The 27,083-nt window shown below is 49.3% G+C and overlaps 1 protein-coding gene across 1 annotated transcript in view; it reads right to left on the reverse strand.

Annotated features, from left to right (window-relative positions):
* Positions 1-27,083, reverse strand: part of LOC149372327 (ganglioside GM2 activator-like) — a 78,368-nt gene that overhangs the window by 35,713 nt on the left and 15,572 nt on the right. Inside the window, exon 2 of the mRNA XM_089566793.1 lies at positions 8,792-8,971. Coding sequence (XP_089422919.1) covers positions 8,792-8,971 — 180 coding nt within the window. The remainder of the gene's footprint in view (positions 1-8,791; positions 8,972-27,083) is intronic.

Below are 27,083 nucleotides of genomic sequence, written 5' to 3' on the forward strand. Positions count from 1 at the left end.
GGGTTAACCCGTTTCCGGGCTCCCCCTCCTTGCCGCCCGGCGGCTCGTCCGCTGTTTCGCCCCCTCCGCCTACAGGCGTCAAAGCGCCGCTGGCGAGTGGGGCACGGGATAGCGCGTCAGCTACCACGTTTGTGCTCCCCTTTCTATACTGCACGGAAAAGTCGTAATGCTGTATCAGGAGAGCCCAGCGCGCCAGCCGACCCGCAGGCTCGCGGAGCCGCATCAGCCAACTGAGCGCACTGTGGTCTGTCTGCACCACGAATTGCGTTCCATCAAGGTAGACGTCAAATTTGCGCAGTGCAAACACGATGGCGAGGCACTCCTTCTCGGTCACGGAATAATTCCTCTCCGAGGGCAGCAAGGAGCGGCTGGCAAAGGCCAGCGGTTGCAACACGCCATCGAATTCCTGTAGGAGAACTGCTCCTAAACCCAGATCGCTCGCGTCAGTCTGGACTACGAACTGTCTGGTCAGGTCGGGTAGCCTGAGCTGCGCTGTCTCGGCAATGGCACTAGACAGGAGGCGAAAGGATCGCTCTTGCTCGGGCCCCCATCGCCACGCTGCAGTCTTTCCCAAGAGCTTGGTCAAGGGTGCCTGCACGCGGGCACAGGACGGGATGAACGACCGATAAAAATTGGCCATTCCCAGAAAACGGCGCAGGCCGCGTACGTCCTTGGGCGCGGGAAATTCGAGTATGGCTCGAAGTTTATCCGCATCAGGCTCAATGGAGCCCTCGCCCAGCGTGAACCCTAGTAACTGAACCCGGGTCCGCGCTATTTGGGCTTTCGCAGGATTCAAAGTCATCCCAGCAGCCCGTACCCTCTCGAGCACGTCGGCAATGTGGCCTAAGTGCTCATCGAAGGTTCGTGAATAAATCACGATATCGTCCAGGTAGCACATGGCGTGGGACCATTTCGCTTCCCCCAGGACGCGGTCCATGAGCCTCTGAAAAGTCGCAGGACCATTGCAGAGACCAAAGGGCATACGAGTGAACTCAAACAGCCCTCTGTGGCACGTGAACGCGGTCTTGGACCGGTCAGTGTCAGCCATCTGGACCTGTAGGTAACCTTTGGAGGCATCTAGTGTGGAAAAGTACCGCGCGCTGCCCAGGTTTCCTACGATTGAGCTGATCGTCGGGAGCGGATAGGCATCCTTGCGAGTCAGCGCATTCAGACGGCGATAATCCACACACAAACGGTGGCTGCCATCTTTCTTAGGCACCAACACCACCGGAGACGCCCAGGCGCTGGACGAGCGGCGGATAATGTCCGCCGACAGCATCTCATCCAGCAACCCATCAATCACCTGCCTTTTCGCAAGGCTGACGGGTCTAGGGTTGCACTTCAAAGGAAGCGCGTCTCCAGTGTGGATCTTGTGGCTCACTAAAGTGGTACAGCCAGGTTGATCCGTGAAGAGCTCATCGTACTGACGCAATAGCGCTGTCAAACGAGCCTTCTGTGTGGCATCCAATGTTACCGCACTGGCGGCCAGCGGATGTGGTGCCTGGTCGTGCCGCGCCGCTCGGTCCCAATGGGGAGGCTGAACGACGGAACGCTCGACACAAGGGCGTGGCCCTGTCCGCTGAGCGTGGCACTCTCCGAACGCCTTCACTGCGCAGGCAGATACTGACGCCGGTGGGCTAATGAACGGCTTAAGCTGGGAAAATGGTCCGTCGCGATAGCCGCCATTCGCAATGTCCACCACGATCCCGGTTTTCAGGAGAAAGTCCCGTCCGAGAATCATGGGCACACTGAGCCCTGGGAGATGGATGAAACGCGTGCGTCTCGTCCGCTCTCCCCACCTGACAGTCAGCCTCGCGGCGCCAGCCGAATGGGCTACGCCTTTCGCAAGGTTGAATGCCGTACGGCAGTCCCGCAAGCGCACAGAGTGCTTTTGCAAGTGGGACAACACCTCTTCACCGAACAAGGAAGCGCTGGCTCCCGTATCCAGTAACGCCGAAAATTCGCGGCCAGCAATGGTGACCGGAATAAACGGCGCGTGCGCATTAGCAAGGCAGCTTGCTCTGTACGCAGAGGGAATTAGCAGAGATTGGGCCGGTGGTCCCTTTACGACCGACCCCCGCCGCCGTTTCCCTGCCTCGCAGGAGGCCTGGCTACGGTGCATTCTCTTGCTAAGTGGCCCCTCTCTTGGCAGCGGAAACAGCGCACACCGCCGCGAGCTTGGTCGCGGGACAATGGCGCTTCTCCCTGCCTGGGTCCGCCCGCTGCACGACCAAAGGGTCGGCCGAGTCGGGTTTCCCCCTCCGCTGTGCGTTGGAGCGCTTGGCGCCCATCAGCACGCGGCTCGGAAAACGGTGCAGCGCAGGCTGCCCGTCTCCCGTACGAGTAGGGATCGAGAGCTCTGTCGCTCAACTCCCATGCCTCGTTTTGCCCGCTAACAGCTGCAAAGGCAGGTTGTGCGGGTGGTCGCCGGTTGGGTAAGGGCAAGGCCCCTCTCCATGCACAGCGTGGCTCAAGGGCCTCGCTTGCCGGCGGTGGCGGACGATAGGCGCGCGCGGCGAGAATGTCGCCTTGAATGCGCTTTGCCTCGGCGGCCAGCTCCTCCAAATCTCGGAATCGGCCGCCGCGCAGGTAAGCCGAAAAGGTCGGATGTGCCTGCCTGATCGTCCTTTCGACACGCTCCTCGTTCGAGGCTCTGGGCTCGGCGATTGAGAAAAGGTCTTCCATCGCACGAACATACTCTTGCAGCGACTCATCCGGAGCCTGAGTACGGAGCTCCAGCTCTCGCCGCATCCTACGCTCGTAGTCAGCGGGCAGGAATTCGCGCAGGAATGCTGCACGGAACTCCTCGAGAGACGCTGCCCGGTGGCCGGAAAGCCGATGCCACCGAGCTGCCGTGTCAGTCAGCGCTGCGGGGATGATGTGTGCAAGCGCCACCTGCTCAGTGAGACCCATAGTTCTCTGATAATGGGTGAGGGACTCAAGGAAATCCCGGGCACTGAGTAGGTCATCATACCCGCGGTATGTTGGCATGGGCAACTTGACCGCGGGGTGAGACAACTTCGGCGTGGCCAAAAGTGTCCCAACAGCCCCTGACAGCGACTGGATCATCTGGGCAGCACTGGCTAGCAGCGCCTGCGCCCCGGCCTCGGTGGAGGTTTGGGCGGGCTGCACGAACGAGGGAGGCAAGGCTCCTAGTTCGATGAGCGGCGCGGTTTCCGCAGGGAACCGGGCCAGCGCCTCGCCGTTCCCAGAGCAGAATTGACTGCTCGCGGGGCACGGCTGCTGCTGTTCGAAACTGCCGGTTGCGGCAGCGTGACACGAACTGCTTTCGCACGGGGCGGAAAGCGTGCACAGCTGAGGCATGTGACCAGCGGATGCACCGCAGGGTGCTTCCGATACAGCTCCGATGGGAGCCGCGTGGTCGACATTTTGGGTTGTGTCGCCGTAAACCCCAACGGGGGCCGCGGCCAACCACGGTGTCTGGCCATTCGAAGGAACAGCAGCCAGCGGATCAAACGACGCTACAACTCCGTAGGGAGCCGACATGTAGCTACCGAGTGCCCCGCTGGGGGTAGACATGGTGCGCAAGCGTGATCGGCAAGGCGACCTGCTCGGCTAATGTGTCATCAAAGGCGTAAGCGCCAATGACTTATCACGTTGGGCGCCAGTTGTGGGTTCCTACGTGGACACAGGCCACCACCCACCGCGGGTTCGAGCTTCGCACGAGCCAAGGGCCCCGATCAGCCGTCACCACACACACACTGGGACACCGATGCGGTGCACTCAACCTCCGCTGGGAGGAGAGCGATTCGCCGCAAAGAAATAGGCCTCCAAGTTCACAAAGGAGACGTTTATTCACGTCGTCCTTCAGCAGTACGCACACACTCAATCGTCACCCCGTCCCGGGGGCGCGCGAGGAGCAAGGCTCCGCTGCGCGCACGAAGCGACTCGAGCAATGGGCGACGCTAGCACGCCGCTGCAGGAGAATGTCCCCGCGGCAGTGCTGTGATCTCTCTCTCTCGTGTCGACCGTTGGGCCGGTTGCGAGAGAGAGTGGGCAATCAACGCCTGTCTGAGGTCGCTGGACCCCGAGTGACAGGCTCGAGCCGCTGCAGGTCAGAGGACACGTGCGGGCGAGCTCGAGTAAGCACTGGTCCGAACGGCAAGGCCGGCACGGACAAACAGTAACGTACGCACCTTACGCTGTCTCGGAGGGATCTCTCTCTCGCTGGGCCCCGCTCGGACGGTCGCGCGGAGCGCGGCCGCCCCAAAGCGGGTCCCGATTTCCCGCCAAAAGGCGCCAATGGCAAAGGCCCTTGGGGAGCCGGGGCGGAGCTGTGGCTAAATGACAGTGATTAGTCACCCAGCCGCCTCTCCACCGCCTGAGGCGGGAGCAAGGGAAAAAGGAGAAACAACGCGGGAGGCCGGCAGAGCCGCGCAAAGGCGACGGCGGAAAGCCAGAATTCCCACACATTGCAAGTGGGGAATACTTTGAAGGAGACTGAAGGTCTGTGCTTAAAATGTGAACAAATAAGTTCAAACAAAAATAAGTCCGGTTTCTTTTGGGTACCCCCTCGTAGTTGGTTTTCAGCATATTAATTCTTACACCTACCATTCTGCTGTGCCCGTCTAGGTCCTCGATCATGCTATGCATTTTGTCTTGTGAGTTAATTAGCTAGGCGCTGACATCAGCGAACCGCAGATTACTGAGGTATTCTCCATTAATTTTTATGCCCAGTTTTTCCCAATCAAGTTCTCTGAATACCTGCTGTTAACACGCGTCGTATAGTACCGGGGATATCATGTCTCGTTGCCTGACGCCCTTCCTGATCGGTATTTTATCACATTCTCTGTGAAGGACAGCGGTGGCTGTGCAGCCACTATAGATATTTTCCAGAACCCTTAAATTCGCTTCTTCTACACCCTGGTTACGCAATGCCTGCCCGACTGCTGAGGTTTCGACTGAGTCGAATGCCATTTCTAATGTTGCTTATATTCTGCGCATTTCTTTATCACCTGATTGATGGTGTGAATGTATGGTCCATCGTCGAGTAGCCTTTACGAATGCCAGTCGTACGTGCCACGTACGTGCCTGCTTGTCCTAACGGTTTACGGTGTCTGATTCGCAACCCAAGGGTCAGCGGCTAGATTCCCGACTACCATAATTTTCTTGTCCGCACAACTCATTTACTTTATATACTTTATATGTTTACATGTCCTAATGACGTTTGAGTCATGCTGCGAGTTTCTAACCACCAGTTTTCTTCTGTCTTCATCACTTTTCAAATCCGCCGCTCCACATGTGACGTAGCCACCTTTTCGACCAATCCGGATTTTTCGCTCACAACTGCGACGAGGGCGACGCTAACGCCGGCTTTTCCGCAGAACAGGACCTTTACGCTGTCGCGTAAAACTGCTCTCTGGTCAAAAAAACAAGTTGCACTGCTACCGTGCGTTCGGCTCTGCACACGGTGAGAGAAGTTGGAAAGACAGAGAGAGACAGCGGCGCGATGGGGGGGACAAGCTCTCTCAAACTCCGCAGGCAGCGCTATCTTTTTCTTTTCCCCGGAGTCACGGCGGCCGGTTCGGCAGCGGCCGCGGAATGTTGGCCTACATCCGCGGCTGCGACGGAGGCACCGCCTCGCAGCCGCCCTGAACGCCTCTCCTTTCCTCCTCACCCGCCTCTTTCCCGTGCTTCTTTCTTTTTGTTTGTTTGCGTTCGAGTGTGTACGTGTGTTTGTGGCATCGTGTCCTCCGTGTTGTGACTCTCGGTGGTGGAATGTGTGTCCTGCCCGCCCTGGTGTTGGTGGTGATGGTATCGGTGGCGCTCGATCGAAGCGCACGTTATTTTCCATTTGCGGAAGCACGTCGTGGTTCGCCGCGCCTTGGGAAGGTATGCTGGTGCAAATGAAGGTCGGCCTGGGCGCGAAAATGTTGATAGTGACAACAGCAGCGCCTGACACTAGTGCTCGGTCTTTGTATACCATGGACGCGAAAACAAACACAGGAGCGAAAAACGAACGAACGAAAGAACGAACAGGTAAGAAAACATACACCTATGCTAACACACGAATGAAGGAATGAACAAGCCAACTAAATTAACCGATGCAGGCAAACGCGTTTAAATTGGACCGTTTTCTTTTACTTTCGAAGAGAGCAGATGGTGCGGAATAATAGGAAGTGGAGTGTTAAAAAGAGCATTCATGAAAGGTAATGCAAACGCTCGAATGATCATTGCTTTCAAACGCTTCGATACAGCGAGTGGAACGAGGGCTGCCGACAGTCTTTTTTTTTTTTTGCAGTTTCCTTTGTCGCGCTTTCTCGATAACATTCGCTACAGACTCACTGAAAAAGAAACACGCCGACATCAATTAAAAACTTTGTCGCGCTGTCTCGAAAACCTTCGCTACAGGCTCACTGAGAAAGAAACGCGCCGACATCAATTAAAAACAAGCCATCAACGAAACACGACTCGACTTTCTCGTAGTCATGTCTGTACATGGCAGCTCAATTTGCGCGCTGTAAGGCCGAACTGATTTTATCTGCAGAAAAGAAAAAAAAAAGACACCAGCGATAGAAATTAAAGAAGAAAAAGGAAAGCCAAGGACAATAAAGCAAGAAATAATTAAATAGGAACGCGTGGGTGCCGGTTTCTGAGAGACCGTTGCTTTGGAATGAAGCATTTAACCGCTTCGGGAGTATCAAAGAGTATTGCACACTTGTGCTGCAGTTTGCTGCGAGGTTCGCCAGCCTAACTGGAAACTTCGCTCGCAGAAAAAAAGCAAAAAACAAACGCAGTGCACAGCCCTCTTTCCTTTTTCTTCTCTTGAAGCAATCAGAGCACCTTTTCCTTTTTTCGCGGGGGTTCACCGTCGAGAATGTTAGTGAGCACTTTTTAGCGCTGCCGTGAACGGACTCGTACAAAATACACGGATAGGAAGGTTTACGTGTGGTGTGTTGCGCTCAATAGCATATACGTTGCCGCTGTCGTGGCAAGAGCCGTTGCTCTGACTTTCAAGTTTAGCTACTATAAAGCGCGCGAATAGAGAGATTCGTACGCTTCCTTACTCACAGCGTTAGTGAATTAGTTAAGCCGTGCGTGCTGCTTAGTTAGAAGATGTCGAGTTCAATTCGCGGAACAAGCGGCCCTGCATCGAATTTTAGTAGGTGGCATAAGCTAAAAGCGGCAGCGCGTAATGAGATATCGATCCAAACTGAATGATTACTAATTCGTGGTGTCCGTCACGCTTCCTTGCCTTGGGACGGAATACCATAGCCATAGCGTGTACACTGTAAGCATTAATACGTCTTTAAGGGAGCGAAAAGGGAGTATAAGCTGTCCTCCACACTCCCTTCTATAAAAGTGAGTGCGCGCAGCTTAGTCTCTCTTTACTCCCTTCTGTTTAAAGAGTATCTTGGGCGAAGGGAAAAAAAATGGGGTAAAGGGTAAGGCTGTAGTCGGCATTTCCTTCGTTCTCATATTCTCCTGAAGAACAGCGCGAACTTGGACGAAGACTGAAGGAAGATACATAGACGAGCGCTATGTGTCTCTCGCCCGAGCATCGGTTTTAGCCTCATATTCTTCTTGCGGCGATCTGGGTTGCCAGCAAGGTCTGATCCAGCACGCCAAACGAGCAGCGAAGCTCAGCGGAGCCCTGGAATAGGGGCACCGACCCTGTGAGAAGAAGGAAGATGGACCTCTTCTTTCTCGTCTGCTACTAGCACGTCTTTCTAGAGCAATAAAAGTCTTTCCTACCTACCGCCTTGCCTACGCCTCTGGGGAAGGTACTGCGGCTGCATATTTCTAGGCTGCCGGATCACTTTATGCTAATACAAGAAACCATGACAGTTGTAAATAGTTATATCGGTCTGGTATATTCCCCGACATGCGTTGGATCTCTTTCGCATAACACTTCATGCTCCCCCTCTTACTGTGACCCTAATGTGTGTGAAAAAAAAAAAAAGCTGTCTAGCGACGTCAGGCAACAGGCGCAGATTGCAGACAACAAACACTGACGGTTTCTACAAGGAAGCAACGTATCGCGCACTTGCACTGGAAAGCTCAATCTCTGTCAGCGGAAATCGAAAGTGCGCTCGAAGCGAGTTCATTATATGTTTAGGCAACTGTATGTGGGCCTTGCAGCCGGAATATTCCCGTTACTTTTGTTGCTGAAGAATTTATTCATAGCGCATATTGCTATGTCTTTTATTCTTTATTCTGAAGGACAAAATTATGTCTCGTAATAAATACGTTATAATTTTGCTCTTAAGTTACAATTGATCCTTCGTGGAATTTTTTTAAAGCATGTCCAATTTCTTCAGTCTACTTCTTGTTATTGTATACCTAGTTAATTTGTTACTATCCTTGTTTTCTGAGTCATCGTGATGAATGTAAAGCAGTTTATATTGTTTTATTAATCTGCGTTTGTTTGGGGAATTGGGTTGTTAAGGAAGGGAAAAGTATGGGTCTATTGATGTAACAAACAAACAAACAAACAAACAAACAAACAAACAAACAAACAAACAAACAAACAAACAAACGGCCTTGAGCCTTCCTTTCTAAATAAACAGCTCATTCATTCATTCATTCATTCATTCATTCATTCATTCATTCATTCATTCATTCATTCATTCATTCATTCATTCATTCATTCATTCATTCATTCATTCATTCATTCATCAGCGTGAGTTATCGCCTACTGCCTTGTTGCTGCTTTTGTGAGCCCCGTCAAGCTGTCAGAAACAGCTTTTTGCTTGTAAACCCGCCGTAACGCTTCGGGGGAATAAATTCAATTTTGAATCGATTGCGAGGAGAAGTACGGTACACTAACCGCGATGGGCGAAGTGAGGTTCTCGTTGAGCCGGAACCGGATGCCGACGGACAGGGGTCCAGGGATCTGCACGGGGTTGGGGTCCAGGTCGAAGCCCGTCACGAATAGCGGGTCTGTGTCCTCGCCGCAGTTGTTGAAGGCCAGCCGGGCGTAGCCCCGCCTCACCGTGGGGCTCGGGCCCTGTGCGACAAGTGGCGAGCGCGCGTGTCACGCTTTGGAGGCAGTGTGCACGGTGCAACGGTTTAGAAGGAACGGTATGCGGGACTGATCGCTTTCCCAAATAGACGAGACGTCATTTCCGGTGTTTAGAGCTGTGCTCTCACAAAAATTTCTTTAGGCAATATAAAGACCATCCATAGACTTTTGTGTATAAGATCTAAAGACTGGCTATAGACAAATCCTAGAAAATAGTCTATAGACAATATAACTCCTATAAGTCTATAGACAATCTATAGATTTAGGGTCATGCACTTCTACTAGACTTTTGTCTGTAGAAAGTCTGTAGACTGTGAATAGATAAAAGAAAATACCTATATGAAGGCAACATACTCTATAAGAAGTCTGTAGACTGCCTATAGATCACTTTTGTAAGGGTGGGGCTCTAAACTCTGGAAATGACGACGTCCCTCCTTATGAATATCCAAATAGCACCCTCTTCTTTCACCTGTGATATGTTTATGTAAGTTTATGAAGAAAAAAACTAAGGTAACGAATCAAGGATGCAGGATTTTTGGTCACTCAATCATACAGAGCTCTGGCAAAGGACATAGAGACCTTTTCAAAAAGAGGACACAGGGCGTCAACGTACTAGGCTGTCATCACTGGGCTGGTCGAGGCGAGCAACTGCTTCTATAGAACACAAAAGAGTTGAGTCATGAAGCTTCGCCGCGTTCTTCCCATAGCCCGAAAAAACAGGTTGCTCCTCGATCGTGAAATGGTCTGAAATGGCTTTCGAAAAATTAAAGAGGTTACCAATGTGTTGGCTAGCTTCCGCATTTCATATAAAAATTGCGAAATTGTAGCTGTATATTCGCGCGTTACATGCGTCAACCTCTATACTTGCATGCGGGCTATAAACTGCAGAACGCTTCAGCTCACAGCTACTGCCGCATGCTTGTTAAACTCTGTGCAGTTTGTGTGGGAGCCGAAATGATTTGAAGGAACCATTCGTACTCGTGCGTACTTTTTCATCGTTTTAAAATCTAATATTCTTCAGTTAAGTACCAGATGATATAACCTGAGGGAAAAGTGAGTGAGGCGACGTTTGTCGTGACAGTATTGAAGAAACAAATCCCTAATCTTCAAAGCCTCGACAGCTTCGAACATTGGTACAAGCTTCGTCATCTGCACACTAATGCACCCTGTATTCACGCGCATTTATGACGTTCTGCGCGTGTAGAAAGTACAGAAGCCTTTGTCCTACACATGGGGCTCCACTGCGGTAGATTAGAAGCATATACGCCCAAGAGATTCACTAAGATTGTGCTCCTCTGTCTTCAAGCAGCCACCGCGCCTTCCCTCCGTGACTCAGAACAGATGTTTACTGGGAGCAAGTCGACCGCAAATAAACAGCTTGTTTTCTGATCAGTCGCATCATTAATTCTGCCCATCGCACTTGCACAAGTTCGAATGCACTCCAAGAATTTCCTCCAATTGCCCCCTCCTCATCATTCTCCTCCCCGCATCCTTAATTGCCTCCGAATATTTGAGGTCCTCGTGCGTGACGTTAATGAACCGTCCCGCAGGCCGAGCGTGACAAGGGTCGTGACTCGTGAGCGCGCCGAGACCGGAATGGCCGCGCAGCGTCCCACACGACTTGATGGGTTCTTGATGGTTGCGCAAGGGCCGCCCGCACCCCTGCGAGGGTCATTGTCAGAGAGCGGGGGCAGCACCGCATCTCGCGCGGAACGGAAGTTTTTGGCGTGACGAAGATGTTTGCCCGGATAAGGGTCAATCGGTCTGCGCACGCCGTGGAGGCTCGCCAGCCGAGAGAGCCCCGCTGAAAGCACTGGCGACGTCGACGTGGTGCCCGCACATGAGATCACTTCGGCAGATGGACTCGTCAAGACGGGATATCAAATTAAAAAGTAAACATACAAAAAAGACATCCTTTAATTCAGCCATAAGTCGATGCTGCCAAGGGCGTCGGCAGTGCGTTACTGCAAATTACACTTAATTCAAATAAATGGTGGTGTGGGAATGCCGGCTGTAAAAGAAATGTTTTTATGAGAAATTTTCTCAATCGTATGGAGGATGACAGTTTTTTCTCTTAACTATAGTTTGTGTACATGCTTGTACATCCTCACTGTGTCTCTTTAAAAACAGAAAATTTCACCTCCCTATTTCTATTATCTCATAGTGAACATCTTATTTTGTACTCATGTCTATCGCTTAAAACTATTTAGTAGCGTTGTGTTCTAGATGTCTGATTATGATTTCATTTATTGTTCTTCTTGCCTGTCATATTGTGTCATGTTCAATTTGATTTAATTGGTAAAAAAAAAAACCTTCCACGTTTCGTCTCTTTTGCGTTAGAAATTGCAGTTCTTAGCCAAATTAACCCTGTGCTTTATTATGTATGAATTGTGTGTCTCCCGGCTGCCTTTTGATGGGCCCCGGGCCTAGTCAAGCTACTCTGAAGTAGCTTTTTGCCCAGGGGCCTTTTTCTCTATTAGAGAAATAAAGAATATGTGTATATGTATGTAACGTACGGTTCCGAGGAAAGCGGGTTGGATCCACTCACGCATGGCTTACTGACCGTGCGCGGTTTATGCACCTGTATTTCTTTCTCTACCCTCCATTTCACTCCATTCATGCCTTACCTCACGCTTCACTTCACTTCACTTTATTCACCTTAAAGACCCCCTTCAGGGGGTATTACATAAGGGGTGGGTTAATATATTCAACAATAATAAATACATGTCATTGTCACATATCACATGTCATGTCATAAATACATGCAACTCATGCGTCCAATAAGAGTGGGACAGTTACCGCGGGCGCTTCGATGTTTTTGTTTTTTTACCACGCCGCGCCAGCTGGCAAATTCCGGCAACATAACTGTTCGGTTATCACGGCCTTCATTGACGCAACTTGGCTAAACCCAATTCGCAAGACGTGTCGGCCGCATCGGCGTTGTACACATGAAAGAAGTACAGACAGCGAGAGAGAGGAACTGGGATTGAGAGAGGATGGAGGGGTCGACCTGAGGAGAGACTTCTGGCGAGGTATCCGTTCAGGCATTGCGCTTCTCTAACGCAATGCCCCGCACCACAGGTACAGCGTAGCACAGCAACCTAGTTTTAGAAACGCCGGAAGAAATGAAAAAAAAAAAAAAAACGCCGCCTTCGAGAACGCGCAACGGCTTGCTGCATAGACTCGCTGTTCTCACCGTCTCTGCTATCTTTACGACCTCCAGACACGCTACTGCAGCGGATCTTTATGCGCTGCCTGGTATTTCACGGTTTTACGTAGCAGTGTACGACTGCCAGGTCTGCCTCAAAGTCTATACTCGCTGTAGAATACAGGCGATTGAGCAACTGCAGCCCTTGTTACGAAAGTACCCTATAGCCTCGCTGTGCGGGAAGCCACATTCAGCTGTCCACCGAGCGTGCCATGTCGCTGCCGTAATGTTTCTAGGACGTAAAATAAACGATTTGTGAAAGAAGGTCCGGAATGTATACATGGACAACTCTCGTCATGCCTGGGATTCTTAGGAGACTAAAGATCACAGCGGAAGCCCCATCGTCTCAAGTTCCGGCGATGATTGCCATGATCCCGCGTAGTTAACACAAGATTGCCTAGAAGATCCAAGGAATAGCAGTCCTTCTGCGCATCCAACCTTTACAGCGTTGAACCTGGAGGACATTGGTTTACGTGAAAGCATTTCCCTGCGACAAGGAGCGTAGCCGCTGCCATACTGAATCCCCTAAAACTCCTTTGCATTCTTGGAGATATAAATGTTAAGTACTTGGGATCCTCACTGCCGGTCAAGAAGAGTCTGGTGCAAAGGTACCTAATGCGAAGTTTATATGTCAGCCGGAAAGTCCTATATGAGCCCTATTTTGATGAGTCTAGTTAGCCTATAAAAAAACAGTGTACCAGCCTCTGTTCGTTTTCTTTAGCGCATCATATTTTAGAGGACGCCAGAAGCATCTTCGTCAGTCAGATAAAAAAAACAGAGAGAAGAATCGAGCCAAGGAATAATGGTTCCAAATCACCGCTTTCGTAACGTCTTCGCTCAAATCTGGAATGTAATCCCAAGGAGAGAGCCTCCTAAGCCTTCGCATTCGGACGCAGTGCAATATAGTGAACTTTGAGACGAGAGAGAGAAAAAAAGGGAGAACTTGAGGCGTGGGACAAAAAGGTCCCTACACGGGGGCGTATCTGAGCACGCAAGGTGTCCCGCAAGTTGGGGGCAGATTCGTCTCCCGGAGTCCCGGCATTTGGCCGCGTAGGTGGAGGGGAAATAAGCCATCGGCAATACGCAGATGCGGCTCGGCCTACGGCGCGGACCCATTTCCCGCGAAAAACGATATGCCTGCTCGTATATTCTCCGTCCTCTATCTTCCCACTTAGGGACCCTCTTCCCTCTGATTTTTCTTCTTTTTCCACGACCCTGCTGCGCCGTTGTTCTGCGGAGAGCAGTCGGAATGCCGGGCCGATTTCGTAGAGTCGAGATGACAGCACCTTTGCTTCCGTCCTCGATGGCTTCCTCCAGGGGACTCCACGCCATCTCGTTTGCCGAGGTGTCCTTATTTTTTTTTATTTTTTCGGTTACTTTTGCGCTGCTTCTCGACGTTGGTGGCTGTCCGCCGCGACACCTATGATGTACGGCAACCCGAAAAGCAAGGGCTCCAAAGCCGGTAAGGCCATCGTCGGGATGCTCCTTTTTAGTGCACTATCTGCGGGGACGCCAAAAACAGCCCAGCAGCTATTTCGGTCTCATATATCTACATGTTTTTAGCTCTGTCCTTTTCGCTGATTTTTTGTTCTTCGTTTCTTCTCAGAAGGGGCCGCTGGCAGATTCAAGCCATAACGTCATGACCATCTATCTGTATTCCCCGGTTTCGGGTAGTCGGGATGTCGCCTCTGTAGCGGCGGAAATTCGGAGCTCCCAGCGGAAAACCTCAGCGTTGAAGAGGCGAGATTCGAAACGCGGTAGGTTGGCTCGGAATAAAAGGTAGCACGGAAGTTCTATTTCAACTCTGCAGTGACGAAATGAAGATGCGAGGGAGGGGGAGGTCAAAATAATGGCGTTAATAAGCCGAAAAAGTACACTTGGAACTCTGAGGACACACTGTTGTGCCGAAGATGAAAAGACGAGATGCTGACCTGATATTAAGGCGAAAGACTTTAATGGCTCATACTGTCGTCCATTAGCAAATGGTGTCACACTTTTGGTAGCGTTTAACTCGTGTTAACTCGGGAACTAAAAAAAGATAGGAGAAAACAGATGGTTGCTGCAGATAGAGGAGGAAAAAATGAACCTAGAAGCCAAGTTTGATGACTGTGGATTAATTAATTAATTATAGGCAAAAATGTCGAAATTGCGTCGAAATAGCGCGGACGTCGATATAGCCACGGGAACGGTGTGACGTCACATGCACCGTAAGTCGTCACGGCATAGTGTCCTCGGCTTTCGCCGCTCAACACTTTAGTTGCCAAAGTGTCCTCGAAATTTTTTCAGGCGATAGAAGTTAAAGGCGTCTTTGGTTTATCGGGACCACGTATTCGAAACAATGGTCTATCAGCTATGTCCAGTTGGACGCTATTATTGCATGGAGAAAGCCAGCCAGTTCTCGTAAGACTGCGTAATATCTGGCTTGAGGTCAAGCCAGATATTACGCAGCGAACTTGAATATATTACGGGGCGAGCTTGAAGGCTGGCTCATCTACACACTGACGTCATAAGCGGTAGGGGGCGCGCGGTGAGGTGTGTCGCCCTAGTCGTTAGCGAGCTACAGCGAACAGCTATTTAAAAAAATTATTTCTAAGTTATAAGGTGCACGCAGAGCTTTCAAATTTGACTCGAATATTCACAAAGTCCACCTCTACATATCTTTTAGAATATGTACATCGAAATCATTTTAGAGTCCCTTTAGCTACTCAATGTGAGTTAACCATCCTACTAGTTAGCACGTCTTCGTTGTATTCCGGTGCGCTACGCCGCCGACAATACTATGCGAAAAAAGCTTAGTTGAAAAAAATTGTCGGACATCTTATAGATGAAACACCCGGTATAGTGTCGTCAATACCCGCCGTCATTCTTATGCGCATGCAATTGGCAGCAGACAGTATTGTACTGTAAGGCCGGTATAGAAAAGTGGTGGGGTCCTGGAAAAGGGCACGTTCTTGGCCTTCATTTGAATGCGACGTCTTTCATCATGCATGTGATAAAAAGGTTACCAGCCAGAAGGCAATACTAATCATTTTTCAAGGCGTGTAGATCTCCTTCATGTTTGTAATGAAAGCATGCATGGTGACGTCACTGTAGGCAAAAACATGCGGCGGTGCGTGTGGAGCTCGTTCCACGTTTCTTTCGCCTTCGCTGCGGCGTCAGCACCGCCGCAGCTCCGTAGCATTGCGGCGTCGAGAAGGTGAATATATTTTATGCATGTCCCTGTCAGCTTCAAGCCATGCATGATTTCTCAGGTAGCAAGTAAGACTTCAAGGCAGACCGTGATCATCCCCCTTCGCATATACCTATTCGCATCTCGAATTTTTTCCTCGCCGCTTCCATTTACGCAATGCGCATCGTAGCAAGCAAAAAAACCTTGACTTCAGGCTGACTTCCGCTTTTCTTTTAAAATCCCTCGTTGACACCAATGGGCGCCTCCGGAGATTCTCATTTGGGTCTCCCGAATACACCTTCTTCTCTCTCGCGATGTCGACAGCCGACGGAAGGCTTCACGAGAATCGAGTCCGCTCGTCTGGGACGACCGCGACTTCCGGCATTCGAGGACGCGCCTTTCGCCTATGCCTGCGGCACGAGCGTAAGAAAGTGGCCCCGAGAAAGCGCTGGCTGGCTGCTTTGTAGCTCAGGTGTACACCGAAGCGTGATGTGCTGCGTAGGTGATGGGTTTCATTCTAGCTGCAGCAAGGTCTCGTGGTTCTCGCCGTCTCATCCAATCAAGGCCCTCATTATAGGGTGTTAATAAGGGTGGTGGTGTTGATAGTGATGATGATTCATGATGATGATTCATCAGGAAAATATGGTGTGTTTGCCTCAGAGGTAGGTGGTATCAGTGGCACAGGAAGATGCTGACGGAGCCAGCTGTCGAGCCTCAGATATCGAGCAGCGGAGGCATGAGACGCCATCAGGGCACACTTGACCTCTGTCAATGGGCGAATCGCTACACAGCTCGGGGCTGGCGTCCTGGCTTCGAACTTCCACCACCGACCCAAAATAGTGGCGATTAAAGGAAGCGCTAAACAATTGAGGTGTCACGTGGGAAAGTCCATTCGTTTGGTGCAGCAACCGCGCCACGCTGCGTCCGAAGCAGCCGTCGTTCTCTGCGGAACTTATATCGGGCGCCAAAGCAAAACAACAACAAGACCACCGCTAGCCATGCAGGGAATCAAGCTTTTTACCTGCCAATTTAACGACCCAAGCATGCTGCCCATGCAGTCATGAGATATGTCAGTGGCATGCACACTTGTACTCGAGGGACCTTATGCGGTTGGCGTTGAGCGGAGAGGAGGTTGAAAGGAGGAAATGCACGGCTTTCGCCGCAGTAATAGTCCTAGTAGTAGTAGGCGTAGAGTATCCGTAGTGTAGTGGTGGTGGTAGTAGTAATGGTGGTGTTGGTAATAGTATTGATAGTGGTATAATAATGGTAGTAGTAAAGAAGAACAACGACGGTTGCGATGAGCATGGAATGAGCGAGCAATGTGCATGCCGAGTATATATATGTCGAGTAGCCTGAAAGCAAGCAGACCGAATGTCTGCACCCATCGCGAAGGCTAACAAGAGCTAGACGTATAAAAGATAGCAGAAGGTAATCGTTGCGAAAGGGGTGACGTCGTAATGTCCGGAATCCTTGCTACAACGCGTGGTATTTGCAGCTGTGCGGCATCAACGCTGGCTCTCAAAATGGGGCTATCTTATCCGGCATGGTCCAACGGCTTGGATTCGCTAAAAACGCACTCATCCCACCAAGACTACAGCTCTTATCGTGCTTTGGCACTAGCTGTGTCGTTACTTGGGCAGTTCTTGCAGTAAAGAGGATGTTTTCTCGGGTCACACCACCGACACAGCCGCAGGTGCGATAGCGCGGCGACTCCATATCGGCGGGGAGAGTTAAATTCAACCACGTCCCTGCACTGCCCTTACAAAACATTTTTTTAGACAGTCTGTGCAGTGTCCATAGACTTCTGTCTATAAAGTCTATAAATTTTTGTAGGCAAATTCTAGAGAACAGTCTATAGGCAATAGAAATGCTATAGACAGTCTATCCACAATATATAGATTTATGGCCATACACCTGTAGTAGACTTTTTTCCGTAGACAGTCTATAGACTATGAATAGACAAAAAATATCTATAGGAAGGCAATAGGGTTCATAAGAAGTCTATGGACTGTCTATATATCATTTTTATAAGGGGGCAGTTCCAAGGCACATTAAAGAACATTGGGTGTTTAACCCTTTGACACGCTGTGCTACACAACTGTGTACAAAGCGAAGCTGTGTAGCTTTTTCTGAGAGTAGGCTACACCTAGCAGGGATTTCTTTGTTTAAGGTGAATTTCGCATCCTTCATCTCGCAAATAGCTACAGTTTTTTATGCCGCATAGCGAACGCAGTATATAGTATTTTGCGGAACAGTGAGCGGCGCAGAACATCGCCCGCCATTTTTTTGTCGACATATTTTGACACCAGTAGTAGCACCATTTTTTTTTTTTGCAATTTCAAGCGTAATGTGCGCCCTCTAAATAGCTAGAAATCACTTCCACAGTCTTTCAGGCGTTTTCTTGATAAGTCGCGGTATTTCGATTTTGGTGTTTTCGTTTAATTATGACACTCTGTACGCAATTTTGCACATCCGTGCAAGAAATGAACCGCTAGTTGTATTTTGCATGGGGAAACTGACAAATTTCCTTTCACAGTCACTCTATAAGTGGAAAAAATATTTGATTTAAATGGGAACAAAATGGCGGCATTTCCCCTGCGTCATTCCTCATAACTGACAATGGACTATATGAATGAGGTGCGGGTGCCAAACACTCGCCGAACTGAATGCCTGACATATGCAAGCCTTCTATCCCGTAGAGATCCTCCCCGAGCGTTTCTCGATCCTGTTGGGATGATCAATTACGTTGCCATCTAATTAATGACTCGCCGCACCGGCTTATTTTCTATGGAGCTCAATGCTGAGCTGAAAATCGCGCGATAGAATCCCGGCCACGATGGCCGCTTCGATGGAGGTTAAAGGCGTCCGCCTCCTCTGTGCGATTTCAGTGTGCGTTGAAGAACCCCGGGTGGCCGAAATTATACCATGGTCCTCCACCATACAGCGCCTCTGAAAGCACATGCATCCGCCTCGCATGCGGGAGATGCGGGCTTCGATCCCCAGTGCTGGGGATCCCTGTACTGGGGATAGAACGTTGGGTATCGAGCGTTCACGGGCCGGTGATTCGTTCCACCGTAAAACAGCCCTAAATCCGCCTCGTGTGGTAAAAGACCACTTGTGGTCCTTTTTCGCTTTGTCCCTGTCTTCAAGCCCCACAGTGACGGGATTTGAAGGCGCAGGCTCCTTCCCCAAGCTGTGCAACCCTAGGAAGCCGAGCGCCAGGCCGGGCCATAGCTCGTACCCATTTTGAGAAAACCGGTGGGTACCCGGCCGGCGGCGGGAGTCGAACCCACCACCTCCCGAAGCCGAGGCGGGTGCTCTATCACGAGGCCACATTGAACATAGCGCACCTCACCTCACCTCACCTCACCTCACCTCACCTCACCTCACCTCACCTCACCTCACCGTACCTTACCCTACCGTACCATACCACATCAATAGAAATATCATAGCAGTACCATGTTGTACGTACCATGTCAGTCCCATGCCCTACTAACTTTTGATTAATGGATACTTGCGTTATTAAAGGAAAGCTGAGGCAGGCCGTAGTGGAGGCCTCCGATTTCATTTCGACCACCTGGAGCTCTCAAGCACTTCATAGTGATCCCAACAGTGAGTTTTGTATTTCGCCTCCTTAGAAATGCGGCCTTCGACGCCTGGATCGAACCCGTGAACTCATGCTCAGCAGCCGAGCGCCAAGGCCTCTGCAGCGATTAAAAATTCTGCGGTCTTTCTCGCAGCCTGTTGCGTGGACAGTTACGACTCACCAGACGTTTTGGCAGCCATCCGAGATTGCATTTCCAGACGCTTAACGTATCCGCTTTCTAATCATACCTATGCTAATACTTCTCGATCGCGCGCTCTGCCAACTAACCAAGAGACGTTGATCTTCAACGTCTATGCCAAAGGCTTGCGTTGTCTCTCGTCGCAACAGACACACCTAAATGCAGACACTGCTATCTCAAAGTATCGCGTGTCAGCGCAGCCTTGAGGAAAATAAAGCAAAGAAAACAAGAAAAGAAAGGTGACCTCTCTCGCCGCAACTAAACAGTATAGTGCACGCAGCTGGCAACAGTTCGTTCCGTATAGCGCCCGTCTTTACTATTCATTACTTCGCGTGCGTGCGCGCGCGCGTGTGTGTGTGCGTGATTGCACATGTCTCCTCGTCCCTGCCTCAGCCCTCCAAGCCTTTTGTCTGCCGCTGGACTTCTCGTTAATGTGAAACAGTGGACACCCATCGCCAGAGCAAACCCCCCGAGAAGAGAGAAAGAAAAAGAAACCCAGAAAGAGCGCGCGCCACACGCCACGCATTAGCAAACAAAAGCCCACGATGCAAGCAGGCCGAGCCCGTCTGCGCCGCCCGCCAGCGCACACAAAAGAAGGGCAGATGCAAAAAAGCGCGCCAAGAATGGAGCCATTCTTGGTGGAGTCGCGTTCCTCTCTGCTTTCTTCCTCTCTGTATATATATATATCTTTTTTTTTGTTTATTGCTGTGTGTGCATTGCGCGCTCGCGATCCGTTTCTTTATCAGTTTATTGTTCTCTCGTGCTGGTGTTTCTTCAGCGGCCCAAGGTCGTTTCCTTGTTGAATGCCCAAGGAAAGAGGACCTTAGTGCGGGCGCAGTGCCTGCAAGCAACAAGCGGCTTGCACGGTTCGCGGAGACAAAATGCACTCGCTTTGCTTTGCCCTTGACTTTACTTCTCAACTCATTCTGAGCTCTAAAACAAACCTTGATTGTCCCTTTGTCTTTCATTCTTTCTTTTCCGTTTTAATTACGGGCGCGCCAAGTTAATTTGAGCTCTCAACGCGTAAGTGAAGGCTAATTGAGGCATAAATAAACGTACGAAATGAACGCGCGAGCCACGTCGGAGAGAACGTCCTTCGTGCACGTTATGCACGTCACAGGCGAACCTAATTACACTGCGGCTGCACTTGACCGCGAACCCGAGTGTTGTGGCTCAAGCGTAAAACAATGGGCAGTTCTGCAAATCAGCTGGACGATAACAGCAACAACAAAAATGAGCCGACGCTGAGGCAGCGATCGAATATCGAGCGTTAACACACCTAGTATAGGTCGCTGGTTCGAATCCCTGCCGCGGGCTAGACTCTAGCAAGTAAGTTTATGCTGCACGAAACGCGGAATCGTATGCTAGGCTCTAACTGAACTAGTAAGTTTATGCTGCACGGAACGTGAAATCGTATGCTACCACCCCGAGCACTCTGCGGCAAACAGTTGAGCCGCATATGAAGATTCGTAAAGACGTGGAATTGGGGGTACATAGGTCGCCGGTTCGAATCCCTGCCGTGAGCTAGGCTCTAACCTAAAATTTATGCTGCACAAAACCCTGAATCGTATGATCCCATCCGGAACATTCTACGGCAAAGGGTTGGCCCACAAATTTTACACGAATGTCGGCATTAAGTGGCCTGACCATGACGCCTACCAGACAGGCATATATCAGATATATTTCAGATGGACGTAGTTTCGTTTCGAACATCACGCTGCCGCCTGCTATTATTTTATTCCATTATGTAGCCACCTCAGTTACCATGGCAACCACTGGGATACAATGTCGTTGCTATGGATGCCGCCATATTGGATTCTATCCATGGAATCAGCATAACTGGGAGGCTTGAAACGCGGCCAGTAGAGCTAGCTAACGCTATAAAACTCTTTCGCGAACGGCGGAGTGCACTAACCGCGGGAAAAGAGCAGCTTTTCTTCGCAGTCCGCTTGGGCTTGCTTGGGCGATGAGCAGTGAACGCGGGTTTCGTCACGGCTCTGCTTGTTATTCTTCTGCTGCTTCGCGTCTTGATAAGGGTCATTCGTACGCTGAACCGTGACGTCTTTGAATAAACCCGCGCCTTAATGCTCTGACTAATGACGTTTTCACAGTCAGCACCAGACTTGTTATCATCTGCGATTTCTTTATGAGCAACGATGAAAATCCTGCAGAGCAAGGCAGCGTCTCAGGAGAACAGTTGACATTGTCTTTGCTTATGGAAAAAAAAAGCAATGGAAAATACAAGGACGACTAAGAGCGTGTAATGCTAGTTTTTAGCATATTGTCAAGCGCACGTAGCTCTGCAAATGGGAAACTCTGTAAGCGTGTTGTTAGGCGGCGCAACAGGCGTAAGGAGTTGTAGAGCGCAATGTACTGACGCCATGACAAAGCGAAGAAATCACATGAAAGGAGCCTGGAAGATTGTGGTTTGTGTAACGAAAACTCGAGTGAAGAGAAATCGAGCCCTGATGAAAGATGAACACCCAGTCGAAAACAAAACAACAACAACAGAACTGTGTCAGAAATACGCCAATGTTTTGTATTTTTGTCATAACTACAGATTTTTTTTTGTTGTTTTCTAGTATTCTTTGGTAATGCCGTAGTTTCTGCAGTGGTACTTTTCGGCAGTAAAAACAAAAAATTCCGTTGTTACTACATGATCTGGGTCAAAACGAATACAAAAAATTTGTTGGGACGACACAAACTTTTCTGTTGTGTTTCTCTGCTGGGAGGTTTCAGCATTCATGGTATAAACCTAGGTGATATACGGATAAGTATGTGAAGAAGCTTAGACAACACAAGGGTTGACAATCAACTGTCTTTTTTTTTTCATTATTAGTAAAGTACTCTTTCTGTCTGTGTGCTTGATGTAGCGCACACGCACGCAGGCGTTTTTATTGCAGAGTTAGAGCGAAGCGCATCGACCGAGATTACTATGGTTCGTGGTTCAACCCAGTAACGAGCACGAATGGTCTGTTTTTATTCCGCGATTCTATCCTGTTTGTAAGTACCACTAGGCACTGCTTCTCTTCCTGCTAGCGGTCCTGGCCGCAACAGAGGAGATGAAGAAAAGTATACAGTGCAGTGACCATCCAGTAAAAAAACACAGCAGACAATGTTAAGTTGTCACAGCAGATTTTCCGCAGTATTTTTAACCATGTACATGTAATGAAAACAGAATTTTGTGTACGGTTGCTACAGAAAAGTACTACAACTAAAACTACTGACTACGAAGGTACTGCACAAGAAGGTACTGCAGAAAACTACACTACTACCGAAAAAATTCGACAGAACAACAGACAAATCTGTCGTTACAACAAAACGACAAAACATTTTGTCGGGTTTCTTACAGGGCTCTGTCATTTTTTGTTTTTGTTTTTTCGACTGGGCATACTGGCCAGGTCTGGCAAACGCCGATATACGTGACCAGGGTTTCTACCAAACGCACAAGAAAAAAAAGCAAAAGGAAAACCGATTCTACATCGTGCTTCCAGCTCGAATCCTTTGCTCTGTTCAGTCTCGTATATCATGGTCAGTGTCGAGTGATGTTTTGTATAGGCCTTTAGTGTCGCACACCGGAAACCTGCGTGGGATTTCGACGCCGCGACGTGAACAGAGCAAACGCATTTCAGAATCTGCGTATGAGCCGCACTCGATTTCCCTCTCATAGCTTTATTATTATTTTATTTTTTTTTGGTGTCGCTTTTATTTTGAGCGCGACGGGATTTCGGCACGCCTATTTGTTATGCCTCGCGCGGCGTTCGTTCGTGCAAAGGTTTGTTTACCCACCGAAAGCGGGCTGCGGTGTCACGAAAACCGCGGCTCAGTCGGTTTACACATTGTATGCCTGATCGAACTCGCGGAGAATGTAGGGATTCTCTATAACACGCTCTGCGCACTATTAAATGCAGCGTATATGTTTCTTTTCATGATAACGGCAAGGCGTCGTGCTATCTTGTTAACAGAACGTGGACATACGCCATCAATATAGATGTGAGTCTCGTCATCTTCGATGGCAGAATTTCGATGCACGAGCACTTTTTACGCTATTCTCTTGCCCAATCTTCGGGTGAATTTTATTTTGGTGATGACGATGATGAATTCTTATGGCGCAAGGGAATCTGTGGCCAAAGAGCGCCATGGCACACGGTTTTTATTCTACTCTTGTACCCATTGTATCACCGGTGGGTACCCGGCGGCACTGGGGATCGAACCCCGCACCTCCCGCATGCTATGTGGATGCTCAAACGACTAGGTCACCGCTGCGCTGCACTTAATTTTATATGAGGGTAAAGCGGCCGGCCTTGCCGCTTGTGCTCCCGGGGCAGCCTTACAGTCACCGGTAGTGAGTAGTGACTAGTGCGTCTTTTCCCCTTCAAAATATCCTTTTGAGTTAGGTCACAGCACTGAGATTCCTCAATATTTCTTCAAATGTTTAGTATCACTTGGCGCACTGCAGCTTAGCGAAGCCGCTGGAAAAGTGGTCTTCGCTGGACGCTCCAATAGAGCAATTCAACCCCGGCAGGCTGGTCTGTGCAGTGCAGGCATCTGATATAAACGCTTGGTACAAGCTGACAAGCATAAAACGGAGAGAATGGCTGCGTCGAGGCTGTATCTGCTCTTCGCATGACTTATAGTTCTTTCACTCTGGTTCTGCCTTTTTTCGAGCTGCCGTAAGATATAAATAAAAGAGTAATTACAATGAACAGGAATTCAAATGACAGTAGTGCGGCTACGAAGGAAGGGTTCACAACTTTATAATAGTAAAATGTTCATATGATAAAATAGATGATTGATAACAGCGAGTGCGATCACCCTTCCAGCCGCGTGAAGAGAGCATCAGGCGGCTTTCTATCGCATGGTGAAGTGGCCAACTTTCCATAACTGCTTTACGTAGTTCAGTTAAGAAATTTGGCTGGCTTCGAAGAGATCCGGGATTATTAATGCAGCACAAAGCCCTTTAGGCTTGCTCTTCGAACTATATCTTAGGCTTAAAGCTTCATCCGAAGGTCACAGGAATTAAAGAGGGAATACAGAAAATTAAAGACAGGAAACGAGTTTCTCGCCGTGAGCGCCCGTCAGAGTGGCTAAATGCGGGCGTCAGGTGGATTATCGATTTTGCATCTATCATATTTCCGGACATGTCCTGGGCGACCTTTCCTTCTTCCTAAAAATCTGGAGCGGCGACAAGCAATTTTCATGCCATGCGGGCATCGCAGCGGCCGACCGTTTGTCTAGGAGTCCCTAAGAAAACTTAGTTCTTAAATGAAATAAATAAAAATATTGAAAATGCGCTCTATTTAGCACGACTTTAAAAAAGGCTGTTTCGAAAAGGAAAATATTTTGAAAAAAAAAAAAAAACAGTTAGAGGCATTTTTCTTTTCTTTAATGTACTTATGAGTTTGCATATGTTTATGCGTTACTTGCATATAGATGCCTCATCAATATATAATGGAGGACGAGCGTCCGAAGAAAATATAGGCACTCAAAACATGGTGCTCACGCCTCAAGTCGGGACAGGCACGTCCATCTTGTCCCAAGAAGTTTCCCTCTGACTTGATGGCTCTCGCGGGGCATATCGGAACCGTACGTTTATAATGAAGCCGACTTTGGCGGAGCTGCGCTGAGAAGCTAGAGGCGGAAGCTAGCGCGCTGCGGTCACCGCGCGGGCCTCACGGCTGATCGATCCTCATCGCCGAGCCAAGCGCGCCGATCGACCAATAATTGTGGCTGCCAGCGGTGACAGTTTAATCGGTCGCGCTCTCGTTCCGCCCTGATCGATGGCCGCGTATTGGGCGCAAACACTGTCCGCGTACAGGCGGCTCGAAAGCGGCCATTAAGGACGTTCCAACAAAGTGAACGAAGGGAACTTCTCCTCGTGATGGGGGAAGAACATTCATTTTTGGTTCCTCCAGTTGCAAGTCCGAAGTCGAGAACGGAAGGCGTATGTTGAAGCGTGCCGCTTCCGTACAGCTGCCGGGGTACATTTTACTGCGTTAAAAATGTTCCTATTACACAATCGTATATTTTCGCTCGACGGTTGTCTGAGCGGACATTACACAATCGCAATGTGCGCGTCGAAACATAAAATGAGGATTTTTCTAAGGTACTGTTTTTATACCGTTTTCGTTCATTTCTTCTGTGACGGAACTATATTAGCTGCCATGTTATCAGTTATTAATGCGAATGCAATAGATGGCTATTGCGCGTCATCAAAACTTGTCCGCACGATTGTGTCATCCAGTAAAGATAAATGTGCTAAAGTTTTGATTGCATTAGATAGTGCGTTGATGAAAAATTTGGTTGATGAGTTTTAATTAATTGATTAATTACACGCGAAAATTACACTTCGACGTAAACATAACCATGGACGTCGATATAGTGCATGGAAGTCAGAACAGCCACGGACGTCGATATAGTATACGGGTGTTTTGCTTTCGCATTGCTCCAATGCGGGTCGTCGCAGTGATATCAAGGTTTTTAATATTCAAGAATATGTATTTAATATCTGTGTTTGTATGAGTGTGTACGAACTAGCGCGTGCCTTGTTCGACGATGAGGTTAGTACGCGCCATTGCTGAAGGACAGAGATCTTTATTATTACTTTTTGCTGTTTCTTGGACAGATGCGTATATCACCAGGCACCCTCGTCTCACCCAATAAAATAAGAAAGAAAAAGTGCTGCCAGCGCCATAACTTTCAAAAGGTGACAGCACGCGTCTGATACATTAGCGGCTTTATTCAGCTAAGTGGACCAGATGTTCAAGTTTTAAGATTTAATTTTGGCATTCTAATTGTCACTGAAGTCATACGCTCGCTACAGTAGTGCGTACTTCTTCAGCGCCGGGGAAACATGCAGTGGAGTTGGGCTGTACGTAACATCAAGAACAGTCACCAGAGCACTAAATGCAAGATTAAGGAGCTCATGTTTCTTAATCTTTTTTTCTTTTAGCCATTTTTCCTCCTCGGCGTACAAGGTGGCGGGGTCCTCAGTTCTCTAAGAAACTTCCCAGAAGCAAACTTTCCTCTCTAACTTCCAACTCCGGAATGGCTTAAAGAAACCAGCGTATAACTCAGCGTTCACTTGATTAAGGGAAGAGTTTCTCGCGATGTGCCGCTTGCAGAGTTAGCGCTAAGCAAGCCGTTATACCAGAGGTTAACTGAGAGTAGAGCTCTAAATTTGCTTTGATTGCTTCATCGTCATACAGGCTTTTCAAGCTTACGTTAAGAAGCTCACCGACATTTGCGTCAGACGGTTGTCATGGTAAAGCTGCTCCGTATCGTACATCACAATAAAAGCATGAGCGCCAGCAAATGAGCAGCTCTGCTTCGCAGAATTGAATCTCGTTAACATTGGCTGAGAGCACGTGTATGCACGCACGTAGTGACAGAGTGAAGTAAATCGTTCGGTTCATCCTTTCCTAAGTGAGTGTCGTAAGTGTCTCGAGAAGGCGCTTGAAATTTATGACGTAGGTTGTCGCTAGCTCGTGTACCAGAATAGAAAGCAGTAATTGACGCTTGTCGAGGCATCAGTTCTCGTGTAAACTCGCGCGAACATGTAAATTTATTTCTCACACGCACTTGTCACCGCCTACGCTCGCGCGGCACCTCACCCCCCCCCCCCCCCCTTTTTTTTTCTACTGTTCTATTTTTTTTTCGCGAATAAGACTTGATACCTTGATGCTTCTCATTTCCTTTCCGGGACTCATCCAGCCGTGGTTCTCGAGCTTAAGATTTCCCACAGCGCAGCACCGCGTTTTAAATACGTCCTTCCCAACAAGCGTCGTATTTCGACATAATTGGGGGCACGCATTCCGGTACGTCGACATATCTTCGCCTCGTCAGCACCGAGACGTGTTTCGCAAGCACTTTTTCCTTTGGTGCAGCATCTCTCGCAGCGGTGGTCATAAAGCCGCTTTTCAGGTGCAGCAACCG

Source organism: Amblyomma mixtum, chromosome 1 (assembly GCF_055824585.1).
Source record: "Amblyomma mixtum isolate Tamu chromosome 1, ASM5582458v1, whole genome shotgun sequence".
NCBI lineage: Eukaryota > Metazoa > Arthropoda > Arachnida > Ixodida > Ixodidae > Amblyomma > Amblyomma mixtum.